Below are 13063 nucleotides of genomic sequence, written 5' to 3'. Positions count from 1 at the left end.
ATCATTGGTTGATTTAAAAACGAAAATGTAGGTACATCAGGCAATGACGTTTATCTGTCAAAAATGGAAGTGACAGTTTTCACGGTTGGGTTCCACGCACAGATAAACGACATTGTAAATAAAACGAAGCAAAGGATGGCATCAAGTATAAAATTATTAGTAATAAACATGAGTCTTGTAAAGTAGTATTAATGTTAACAAATATATATTTTATTTGAACATTGTTCGAATTAGAAAGGAGTTCGAGGTGATTTGACGTTCGGAAGGCAAGGGCGTATTGGAACGTTATCTGCGAAAAAAACATTTTTTCTTGGAGGGAAGACAGATATTACAAATATTACAATACTCTTTGGTGACCAAGACCAGCCTACTGACGCGCAGTATATATCGGTGAGTATTAAATATTACGTTCTTTGGTTTATTATTTAATACGAAGTTGTTATTCAGTCATTTCAGTCCTACGTAAAGAACATAATAATATTATAAATAGTTGTTAATGGTAACAGCGATTTCGTATAAAAGTCGAGAAAATATTTTCTATTGAAAACATTTTCGTTTGTTTTGCATAAAAACCTAAAATATATATATTTTTAATGAGAAAGAACTTAAATATGTGTAATTGCTTAAATAAAACATTAAGTGCCTAGATTATGTGCGAAAATGGCGGAAATGTTGTTCATTCTTGAACTTGTGTATACTTTATTTTATTAGCATTAGAACAAAGGAAATGGGTTCAGTAAAGGCAAGATGAGAAGACGTGCTAATAGAAACCAATAATTTTTATTTAGATATTGTAAAGATATGGGAACTGATCAGTGAAACCACCTCAGTTGATTATAGACTGATTTATTATTTTCTTGCATGCCGCTACAACCTACCCTACATCTTAATCTACCCACATATAAATACTGACAGATATTAAGTAACAAAACGTGTATACTTTCAACGACTAAGTCTATCAATTTGACATTTTTGCTCCAAAATCGTTACCGGGCGCTTAATATAAAACTTGCCTTGCAGTTACCACAAACTCAGCAAGCAAGACATAAAGCAAGACGAACCGGAAAAGATGGCTGACTGGGGCAGCGGCTCGAGGACAAGGTACAAGGCTGTGCTTTCGGAGCAGCAATCTTCTGTTGCATTTGAAGGTAAATATTGAAGTACTTAATCAGTTGTTACATTTATTTTGAGTACTTATATTAAGTTCTCGTTGCATTCACAATTATTTAATCACCAGACAGCAGCAGCCAAATCAATACCGTGTGGGTATATGAATTTAAATAAATTACTTCTACTAGGGTTCTCTTTAAAGCGGTCTGATTACCAGTCCGCCGGTCGATGTAGTTGTTCGGAACTGTCAAATTTTTGTTCTAACTGACAGGCTGATATCGTCCGGCAGACTGATAACCAGTGGGGCCCCTTAAGTTGGCGACTCAGGACATAAGAATTATATTATATTATGATTGGTGCAACCGCCCTTAGATACGAAATCTACAAAATCAATGATTGACGAAAGTTACTTAACATAACATCTCACCCTTCTTTCAGACGAGGCAATAGACCTGGCCGTCATAGAGGGCCAGCTGCTCCCCTGCCGTGTGACGCACTTCGAGTCGTGCGAGAAGTTCTACGTGCAGCTGGACATGGATAAGGCGTCGCTGGTCGAGAAAGCCATCGCGAACTACGACGTCAACTTGGTACGTACCTGACCATCATAGTGGGCCAGCTGCTCCCCTGCCATGTGACGCACTTCGAGTCGAGTAGTTCTACGTGGACTTGGATAAGGCGCAGCTCCGTCTTCTCCAAGTCGATGGCGCTCCAAGTCGTAGCGCCATCTCCGACGTCAACGTCGTAGGTACGTACAGTAAATGTAGCCACGTGGAAGAGTACTTAAAATAATTTATACAGAGCTTTATTAGCAAGAGAATTACATAGTCATATTTTCCGAAATAATTGTTTCGAAAGTGGAATAGTTATTTGTGAGTCACGAAAAAGCGAAAGATTTTATAATTGAATCAAAGCGAAGCGAGTGATTCTGAGTTAGAATCTTGAGCGTAGCGAGCGACTCAAAAACACGAGATGTAAAATAACTACTCTCGTGTTGCACACATAATTTTTCACCTCAGTAGTGAGCAGTGTTGGCCGTAATTGTTAATTTTAATTAACCATTGATCAATTTTATTAACCATTAGTTCCGCCATTAACCAATTGCATTAAAGTTAATTCGGATTAAAGTTAATTCGGATTAAATTTTTGAGACGTTAATGGCCATTGAAGTTAATTCGGATTAACTTCAATGGCCATTAAAGTTTCAAAAAATTAATTAGAATTACTCTCAATTGCATTAACGTCTAATAAAATTACATTCGTGATATATTAAAATGAGACAGCAAAATGACCCTGACTGAACCCTGGCAGTAGTAGCAGTACCTACCTACTACCTAGTAGAATTCTGGTTTGGTGCAACACAGACATACGCGGTTTTGGTCATTTAAATCGTCTTCGGAGAGCCCTACCCATGATAGAGCTGATGCTGAACCCTGGCAGTACCTAATGGATCTAGGGTTTGGTGCAACTAAGGCACACGCTGTTTTAGTCATCCGACTCGTCTTGATGAGCACTTAGGAGAGCAGTACCCATGATAGAGCTGATGCTGAACCTTGGCAGTACCTAGTGGATCTAAGGTTTGGTGCAACGTAGGCACACGCTGTTTTAGTCATCCGACTCGTCTTGATGAGCACTTAGGAGAGCAGTACCCATGATAGAGCTGATGCTGAACCCTGGCAGTACCTAGTGGATCTAAGGTTTGGTGCATCATAGGGACACGCTGTTTTAGTCACCCGACTCGTCTTGATAAGCACTTAGGAGAGCGGTACCCATGATAGAGCTGATGCTGAACCCTGGCAGTACCTAGTGGATCTAAGGTTTGGTGCAACGTAGGCACACGCTGTTTTAGTCATCCTACTCGTCGTGATGAGCACTTCGGAGAGCCATACCCATGATAGAGCTGATGCTGAACCCTGGCAGTACCTAGCGGAACTAAGGTTTGGTGCAACATAGGCAGACGCTGTTTTAGTCATCCGACTCGTCTTGATGAGCACTTAGGAGAGCAGTACCCATGATAGAGCTGATGCTGAACCCTGGCACTACCTAGTGGATCTAAGGTTTGGTGCAACATAGGCACACGCTGTTTTAGTCACCCGACTCGTCTTGATGAGCACTTCGGAGAGCGGTACCCATGATAGAGCTGATGCTGAACCCTGGCAGTACCTAGTGGATCTAAGGTTTGGTGCAACATAGGCACACGCTGTTTTAGTCACCCGACTCGTCTTGATGAGCACTTAGGAGAGCGGTACCCATGATAGAGCTGATGTGTGCCTATGTTGCACCAAACCTTAGATCCACTAGGTACTGCCAGGGTTCAGCATCAGCTCTATCATGGGTACTGCTCTCCTAAGTGCTCATCAAGACGAGTCGGATGACTAAAACAGCGTGTGCCTATGTTGCACCAAACCTTAGATCCACTAGGTAGTGCCAGGGTTCAGCATCAGCTCCATTATGGGTACTGCTCTCCTAAGTGCTCATCAAGACGAGTCGGGTGACTAAAACAGCGTGTGCCTATGTTGCACCAAACCTTAGATCCACTAGGTACTGCCAGGGTTCAGCATCAGCTCCATTATGGGTACTGCTCTCCTAAGTGCTCATCAAGACGAGTCGGGTGACTAAAACAGCGTGTGCCTATGTTGCACCAAACCTTAGATCCACTAGGTAGTGCCAGGGTTCAGCATCAGCTCTATCATGGGTACTGCTCTTCTAAGTGCCCATCAAGACGAGTCGGATGACTAAAACAGCGTCTGCCTATGTTGCACCAAACCTTAGTTCCGCTAGGTACTGCCAGGGTTCAGCATCAGCTCTATCATGGGTACTGCTCTCCTAAGTGCTCATCAAGACGAGTCGGATGACTAAAACAGCGTGTGCCTATGTTGCACCAATCCTTAGTTCCGCTAGGTACTGCCAGGGTTCAGCATCAGCTCCATTATGGGTACTGCTCTCCTAAGTGCTCATCAAGACGAGTCGGGTGACTAAAACAGCGTGTGCCTATGTCGCACCAAACCTTAGATCCACTAGGTACTACCAGGGTTCAGCATCAGCTCTATCATGGGTACTGCTCTCCTAAGTGCTCATCAAGACGAGTCGGATGACTAAAACAGCGTGTGCCTATGTTGCACCAAACCTTAGTTCCGCTAGGTACTGCCAGGGTTCAGCATCAGCTCCATTATGGGTACTGCTCTCCCAAGTGCTCATCAAGACGAGTCGGGTGACTAAAACAGCGTGTGCCTATGTTGCACCAAACCTTAGATCCACTAGGTAGTGCCAGGGTTCAGCATCAGCTCTATCATGGGTACTGCTCTCCTAAGTGCTCATCAAGACGAGTCGGGTGACTAAAACAGCGTGTGCCTATGTTGCACCAAACCTTAGATCCACTAGGTACTGCCAGGGTTCAGCATCAGCTCTATCATGGGTACTGCTCTCCTAAGTGCTCATCAAGACGAGTCGGATGACTAAAACAGCGTGTGCCTATGTTGCACCAAACCTTAGTTCCGCTAGGTACTGCCAGGGTTCAGCATCAGCTCCATTATGGGTACTGCTCTCCTAAGTACTCATCAAGACGAGTCGGGTGACTAAAACAGCGTGTGCCTATGTTGCACCAAACCTTAGATCCACTAGGTAGTGCCAGGGTTCAGCATCAGCTCTATCATGGGTACTGCTCTCCTAAGTGCTCATCAAGACGAGTCGGATGACTAAAACAGCGTGTGCCTATGTTGCACCAATCCTTAGTTCCGCTAGGTACTGCCAGGGTTCAGCATCAGCTCCATTATGGTTACTGCTCTTCTAAGTGCTCATCAAGACGAGTCGGATGACCAAAACAGCGCGTGCCTATGTTGCACCAAACCTTACTTCCACTATGTACTGCCAGGGTTCAGCATCAGCTCTATCATGAGTACTGCTCTCCCAAGTGCTCATCAAGACGAGTCGGATTACCAAAACAGCGTACGCCTATGTTGCACCAAACCTGAGCACCACTATGTACTGCCAGGGTTCAGCATCAGCTCTATCATGAGTACTGCTCTCCCAAGTGTTCATCAAGACGAGTCGGATGACCAAAAGAGCGTGCGCCTATGTTGCACCAAACCTAAGTTCCACTAGGTACTGCCAGGGTTCATAAGGAGGATGAGTAATACATACTCAAAACTTTTACAAGTTCAGTCTTGCAGACCTTTGATCCCTTGGACGACTTTATAAAATTATGATATTTCTTCTTGTTAATTGTTAATTTTTAATCACATTTTTAATTTTCATTAAAAATTGATTTAATGTTGAATGGTTTGTAAACCATTAACCATTAGTTTGTTTTAATTGTTAATTTTTTGAAATAAATTAACATTAATGGCCATTGATGTTAATGGCCATTACTAATTCATTTTCCGTCAATAGCTAATGGTTAATGGCCATTAACCTTTTTAATTGTCAATTTTTAATGGTTAATGGCATTAGCGTTCGGCCAACACTGGTAGTGAGAACATATTAAAGTTTTGTTTAAAATGTATTTCGAATTTGTAATAGACCCCGAAGTATGAAGTGGCAGTTCATATGGCCTTCACTAAATTAAAAAGCTACTTTGTTTCAATCCCTTGGAGTGAGGAAAGTCGCACTTTTGTCACTCCCTGAAGTGAGGAAAATCGTCACTCCAGGGAGTGACGAAAGTAGGCTTGTTCAAGCTGCTGAGGTGAAAATTTAATAAAGTATAATTTAAAGGGCTTTTAGTTACTATAAAAACATGAACCTACAAATTTTAGCTTGCTAAAACATTAATTATGAATCTTTTTTTCACCACGATTCAGATCTACATCTTTACCGGAAGAAAAAAACGTATTAAAGCACCGTGAAGATATTGATGATACGCTTATCCAAAGATAGATATAACTCCGTAATAGATGGATACAGTCTAAGGAAAAAACGTGACTCGAAAATAAAGAAAATTTGATTCTCGTTCAGAGGGCGCTACTAGTTTTGGCCTACTGTCGTATAGATGGCGTTGACGGTTTCGTTTGTTATTTAACAATTTTAACGCATATCAGTGAAAGAACATGCGTCAAAATCATAAAAATAATAAATGCAAATAAAAAGAATCATTTATCTATATTTAAATACATTCTATCGTATTTTTATAAATCTTCATTTTTAGTTTTAAAGTGTGTCGACAGATGGCAGTGAATTTACTGGGGTTACAAAATTTACTATGACAGTACCGCTCTAGTATAAGTTACTCTATGGCTTATAGTAACTCACTTTACCTTCCATTGTCGCACCTCCGTCGGACGATAACGTGTTTGGTTTTTCAATGAATAAGTATGACCTTTATTTATTTTATTTTCAGTTGATACCGCTAACACAAGATACTATAACGGACGGCATCCACTGCGCAGTGAAGCACGAGGGTAAAATCTACCGCGCCATCTTGAACGACACGTCAGACGCAAACAACGTCGTCGCCGTGTTGCCCGACTATGGCAACACTGTCACCACATCATTGGCCAATGTACGTCATCATCATTTTTTATTTTATTTTTATTTTAATAACGGCTCACCTTACAGAGTTGTTATTGTTATATATATATATAACTACATAGTATAAAACAAAGTCGCTTCTTGCTGTCTGCTATATATGCTTATATCTTTAAAACTACGCAACGGATTTTGATGCGGTTTTTTTTAAATAGGTAATAGTAATTCAAGAGGAAGGTTTATATGTCCAAAGATAGATATAACTCCGTAATAGATGGCTACAATCTAAGGAAAAAACGTGCCTCGAAAATCAAGAAAATTTGATTCTCGTTCAGAGGGCGCTACTAGTTTTGGCTTACTGTCATATAGATGGCGTTGACGGTTTCGTTGGTTATTTAACATTTTTAACGCATATCAGTCACATGAAAAAATCATAAAAATAATTAATGCAAATAAAAAAAAACATTTATCTATATTTAAATACATTTTATCGTATTTTTATAAATCTTCATTTTAAGTTTTAAAGTGTGTCGACAGATGGCAGTGAATTTACTGGGGTTACAAAATTTACTATGACAGTACCGCTCTAGTATAAGTTACTCTATGATATTTCTAATGCATTAGCATTGCAGTCTTGCGAAGCCGGGGCGGGTCGCTAGTTTTTAGGGTTCCGTACCAAAAACGTACAAAAGGAACCCTTATGGTGCGACTCTGTCCGTCCGTCCGTCTGTCTGTCATATTGCTAAATATCTCGAGAACTACTTAATTATTTTTATTAATTATGGAAAATACCCAATTTAAAGAGGGGGCAAAATTTCAAACTGTAGTTACCAGGTCAAGTTGGATATCATTTGAAAGAGCTCAAATTGAACATTACAAAGCATTTTTACAAAATGGAGTTATAAAGGAAAATGTGAAAAAAAAAAACTTCCGGTTGGTATTCCGTCTGTTCCATTCCAATATCTTGGTCCAATGTGCATTCCGTCTCACCATAGAGTAACTTATACTAGAGCGGTACTGTCATAGTAAATTTTGTAACCCCAGTAAATTCACTGCCATCTGTCGACACACTTTAAAACTAAAATTGAAGATTTGTAAAAATACGATAAAATGTATTTAAATATAGATAAATGATTTTTTTTAATTGCATTAATTATTTTGATGATTTTGACCCATGTTCTTTCACTGATATGCGTTAAAATTGTTAAATAACAAACGAAACCGTCAACGCCATCTATACGACTGTAGGCCAAAACTAGTAGCGCCCTCTGAACGAGAATCAAATTTTCTTGATTTTCGAGGCACGTTTTTTCCTTAGACTGTATCCATCTATTGCGGAGTTATATCAGATATCTTTGGTCTCACTAAGCAAAATGTGCGATGCAAATACACATTGGACAGGTGGAATGGTACCCTAATAAGCGTCATTATTTGCCCACAGTTGAGTATCCTGCCAACAGAACTGAGGGTATACCACTACGAGTCCCAGGAGTGCTGCCTCAATAACTACACGCCCGAGTCCTACATGATTATGCCGCTTGAGGAGCTGAAGACGGCCCTCACTGGCAACAAGTTCATTATATACGTGAACGGTGTTGAGGGGGACCGGTAAGTGTGTATAGTATCTTAGGTGTATCAAAGATAGATATAACTCCGTAATAGATGGATACAGTCTAAGGAAAAAACGTGCCTCGAAAATCACGAAAATTTGATTCTCGATCAGATGGCGCCACTAGTTTTGGCCTACAGTCGAATAGAGGGCGTTGACTGTTTCGTTTGTTATTTATAATTTTAACGCATACCAGTGAAAGAACATGGGCCATATCATATAAAAATAATTAATGCAAATAAAAAAACATTTATCCATATTTAAATACATTTTATCGTATTTTTATAAATATTAATTTTTAGTTTTAAAGTGTGTCGACAGATGGCAGTGAATTTACTGTGGTTACAAAATTTACTATGACAGTACCGCTCTAGTATAAGTTACTCTATGGGTGTATAATGGGGAGTGCTCCGAGGAATTGTTCGGATTAATCCCTGCCGCTTCTTTTCGCCATCGCCCTACGCGACAACATTACCATCCTCACCACTTAGATGGTTGGCAGTCCTCAACTGTGCGTTTCTCTAGAAACTTCCTGCCTCGCACAGCTAAACTGTGGAATGAACTGTCGCCTGCGGTATTTCCTGATCGATATGACCTTCAAACCTTCAAGAAAAGAGCGTATTCCCATCTTAAAGGCCGGCAACACACTTACAACCCCTCTGGTGTTGCGGGTGTCCATGGGCGGCGGTAATCGCTTACCATCAGGTGATCCGTCTGCTCGTTTGCCTCCTATTTCATAAAAAAAGGGTCATTATTATTCACAACGACGGGACTTAATCGCGTAAAATAAGTACCGTCGTTGTGAATAATAATGAATAAAAATCGTGAAAGTTTAAATCAGTATTTTAGGTGTAAATTAGCGTGTTTGATTTGGATATCACTGGTTTTCTACACATTGCAAAACAATACAAAAGGCATAGAGTAACTTATACTAGAGCGGTACTGTCATAGTACATTTTGTAACCCCAGTAAATTCACTGCCATCTGTCGACACACTTTAAAACTAAAAATGAAGATTTATAAAAATACGATAGAATGTATTTAAATATAGATAAATGTTTTTTTTTTATTTGCATTAATTATTTTTATGATTTTGACCCATGTTCTTTCACTGATATGCGTTAAAATTGTTAAATAACAAACGAAACCGTCAACGCCATCCATACGACTGTAGGCCAAAACTAGTAGCGCCCTCTGAACGAGAATCAAATTTTCTTGATTTTCGAGGCACGTTTTTTCCTTAGACTCAAAAATAGATATAACTCCGTAATAGATAGATACAGTCTAAGGAAAAAACGTGCCTCGAAAATCACGAAAATTTTATTCTCGATCAGATGGCGCCACTAGTTTTGGCCTACACTCGTATAGAGGGCGTTGACTGTTTCGTTTGTTATTTATAATTTTAACGCATACCAGTGAAAGAACATGGGTCGAAATCATATAAAAATAATTAATGCAAATAAAAAAATAATTTATCCATATTTAAATACATTTTATCGTATTTTTATAAATATTTATGTTTAGGTTAAAAGTGTGTCGACAGATGGCAGTGAATTTACTGGGGTTACAAAATTTACTATGACAGTACCGCTCTAGTATAAGTTACTCTATGATATGTCTAATCGGATTATTCCGTTCCAGCCTGGTGACCGTCCTGTACGACATCAGCACGGGCAAGCAGCTGAGCATCTTCGAGCCCTACCTCCAGGGCGAGAGGTTGTGCGCGCGCACAGTCTTCAACTACAACTTCGGTCTCTGCATCGTGCAGCACCTGCAGGGCCTCAACGAGATCTACCTGCAGAAGATGGCGGACATCGAAAAGGTGCAGCAGCTGCTGGGCGAGCTCTACGTTTTCTACGATGAAGGTGAGGGCCCTAATGTAACTGTCCAAGGGGGATTCGCTCGGTTCTCCATACCATAGAGTAACTTATACTAGAGCGGTATGTACTGTCATAGTAAATTTTGTAACCCCAGTAAATTCACTGCCATCTGTCGACACACTTTAAAACTAAAAATGAAGATTTATAAGAATACGTTAAAATGTATTTAAGTATGGATAAATGATTTTTTTATTTGCATTAATTATTTTTATATGATTTTGACCCATGTTCTTTCACTGGTATGCGTTAAAATTATAAATAACAAACGAAACAGTCAACGCCCTCTATACGAGTGTAGGCCAAAACTAGTGGCGCCCTCTGATCGAGAATAAAATTTTCGTGATTTTCGAGGCACGTTTTTTCCTTAGACTGTATTCATCTATTACGGAGTTATATCTATCTTTGGTCATAGTAAATTTTGTAACCCCAGTAAATTCACTGCCATCTGTCGACACACTTTAAAACTAAAAATGAAGATTTATAAAAATACGATAAAATGTATTTAAATATGGATAAATGATTTTTTTTATTTGCATTAATTATTTTTATGATTTTGACCCATGTTCTTTCACTGATATGCGTTAAAATTGTTAAATAACAAACAAAACCGTCAACGCCATCTATACGACTGTAGGCCAAAACTAGTAGCGCCCTCTGAACGAGAATCAAATTTTCTTGATTTTCGAGGCACGTTTTTTCCTTAGACTGTATGCATCTATTACGGAGTTATATCTATCTTTGGTTCTAAAAATATCCACTATGAAATGTATAGATGTCGCCACTTGTTAGTTCCGCAAAGATCCCCGCTAGATGGCGCCACTGTGTATGTGTAAGAGCGCCTGTTGTTATTTTCATAGCAAATCCCCTAGATTGATTAAAAAAAAATAGATGGCGCCACTTGTTAGTTCCGCAATGATCACCGCTAGATGGCGCCACTTGCTAGTTCCATAAAAATCCGCCAGAGGCGCCACTAGTTAGTTTGGCAAAGATCCGTCAGATGGCGCCACTTGTTAGTTCCGCAATGATCACCGCTAGATGGCGCCACTTTGTATGCGAGTTATCGATTCGCTTAATGGTTCTCGATGAAATGTATAGATGTCGCTAGAGTCAGTGGACGTCTAATTAGTTTATGTAGCTTCAGATAACATAGTAAAGTTCCGAGGGTTCCGTACATTACACAGTTTTAAACAATGTATTTTTTAAAGGAAAAAACCGAACCCTTATAGGATCACTAAGAGTTCAGTTTCTTTCTGTCCGCTCTTCTGTCACAGCCTATTTAGTTTATAATTTTCTGTTTTATTCAATATCTTAATTTCTGATCGGGTTTGTTATGAGATTAAATAAATTTAATTATATTTCTTAATTTGTTATAGGTACACCGGAACCGCTCGAGGAGTTCGAACCCGGCACCCTGTGCGCCGTCAAATCGTCCGACGGCAACTGGTACCGCGCCATCATCATCATCGGCATCAACCGCGACGCCGACGTCACCGTACAGTTCCCCGACTACGGCAACAAGGAGACCGTCCCCAAGGACAAGGTTAAAAAACTAGACCCTAGTTTCTTCGAACCGTGCGCTCGGGCTCTCGTCGCGAAGTTAGGACTGGTACCACTCCGCCACGACGCGGTCACCGAGTTGTCCAAATGGACTTTAGACAAGGAGGTGCAAGTCACGCTCGTATACGAAGACGGCTGGCTCGCCACTCTACACCTGGACGGAGCGGACTTGTCCATGAAACTGGTCAACGAGAAGCTAGCCACCCCGGAGGTGAGTTCCGAACCCGTGCCGCTTCTCAGCAACGCGGTGCTCCATTTCCAGATGCCCGACAAGGTCGGCAAGATCGAACAGATCCAGGCCGAGCTCGCGGCCGCCGCCGACACGTACGAGGACCTGCAGACGCTCGAGTTAGGCACGCCGTGCGTCGCCAAGCACTTCGCCGACGGCCTCTGGTACCGCGCCCGGGTGCTCTACCCCGACAACAAGAATACCGCCGTGCGCTTCATCGACTACGGCAACCTCGTCGTGTTCCACAAACGGCGTGGCCTCATCAAGAAAATGCCGGAGAGTATGTACGTGACGTCGTGCCCACCCGCCAGTGGTTCGAGGCGCTCGTCGACCTGCTAGTGGCCGTACCCCGTGCGCAACCACACCGACCGGCACGTGGCGCAGGGCTCAGAGCGTGAGCCCTCAGAGCGTTCTGAGTGCAGCTCAAGCAAAAATACGTTCTCCTAAACGGGACACTCCATCTTCAACCCTGAAAAGAATTATCTCTTTTTAGTTTTTAGTTTTATCAAAAAAACTAAAAACTAAAAAGAGATAATTCTAAAGATTCCATCAAATGATGTCAGTAAAATTATAGAGTAACTTATTTGCGGTACTGTCATAGTAAATTTTGTAACCCCAGTAAATTCACTGCCATCTGTCGGCACACTTTAAAACTAAAAATAAATATTTATAAAAATACGATAAAATGTATTTAAATATGGATAAATGATTTTTTTATTTGCATTATATATTTTTATATGATTTCGACCCATGTTCTTTCACTGGTATGCGTTAAAATTATAAATAACAAACGAAACAGTCAACGCCCTCTATACGAGTGTGGGCCAAAACTAGTGGCGCCATCTGATCGAGAACCAAATTTTCGTGATTTTCGAGGCACGTTTTTTCCTTAGACTGTATCCATCTATTACGGGTATATCTATCTTTGGTAAAATCGAAGAAATTAAAATCGATATTGATAATAGTTATATTTTTAAATATAAGGTACAATAAAATAATTGTTGTAATATTAGTGATTTACTTTATACACGGTGTAACATAAATAATTACTTATTAATACCGAATAATTTTAACAGCGTATTCCTGATCATATTTAAAGACTAAAATGTCCTATAAACTTTTCTGTAATTTGCCTAGTTTCAGAGTTAATACCAATTTAAAAAAACAAGTTTTTATTGTTACATAGTGCAAAACGCAATTTTTGATGTCGATGTTGTCACT

General features: G+C 40.3%; 1 protein-coding gene across 1 annotated transcript; it reads left to right on the top strand.

Moving 5' to 3' along the window:
* The first annotated feature begins 303 nt into the window (after nt 1-303).
* On the top strand, nt 304-12265 carry LOC134754117 (uncharacterized). Its single transcript, XM_063690195.1, has 7 exons — nt 304-390; nt 1021-1148; nt 1549-1697; nt 6440-6601; nt 8009-8175; nt 9818-10041; nt 11430-12265. Exons 2-7 carry the CDS (start codon nt 1070-1072, stop codon nt 12179-12181), a joined length of 1533 nt encoding a protein of 510 aa, XP_063546265.1. The 5' UTR covers nt 304-390; nt 1021-1069; the 3' UTR covers nt 12182-12265.
* The last annotated feature ends 798 nt before the right edge of the window (nt 12266-13063 follow it).

The sequence above is a fragment of the Cydia strobilella genome, chromosome Z (genome assembly GCF_947568885.1).
Source record: "Cydia strobilella chromosome Z, ilCydStro3.1, whole genome shotgun sequence".
NCBI classification, from domain to species: domain Eukaryota; kingdom Metazoa; phylum Arthropoda; class Insecta; order Lepidoptera; family Tortricidae; genus Cydia; species Cydia strobilella.
The sequence above is the reverse complement of the archived record's forward strand: the minus strand, read 5'-3'. Positions and strand labels throughout refer to the sequence as shown.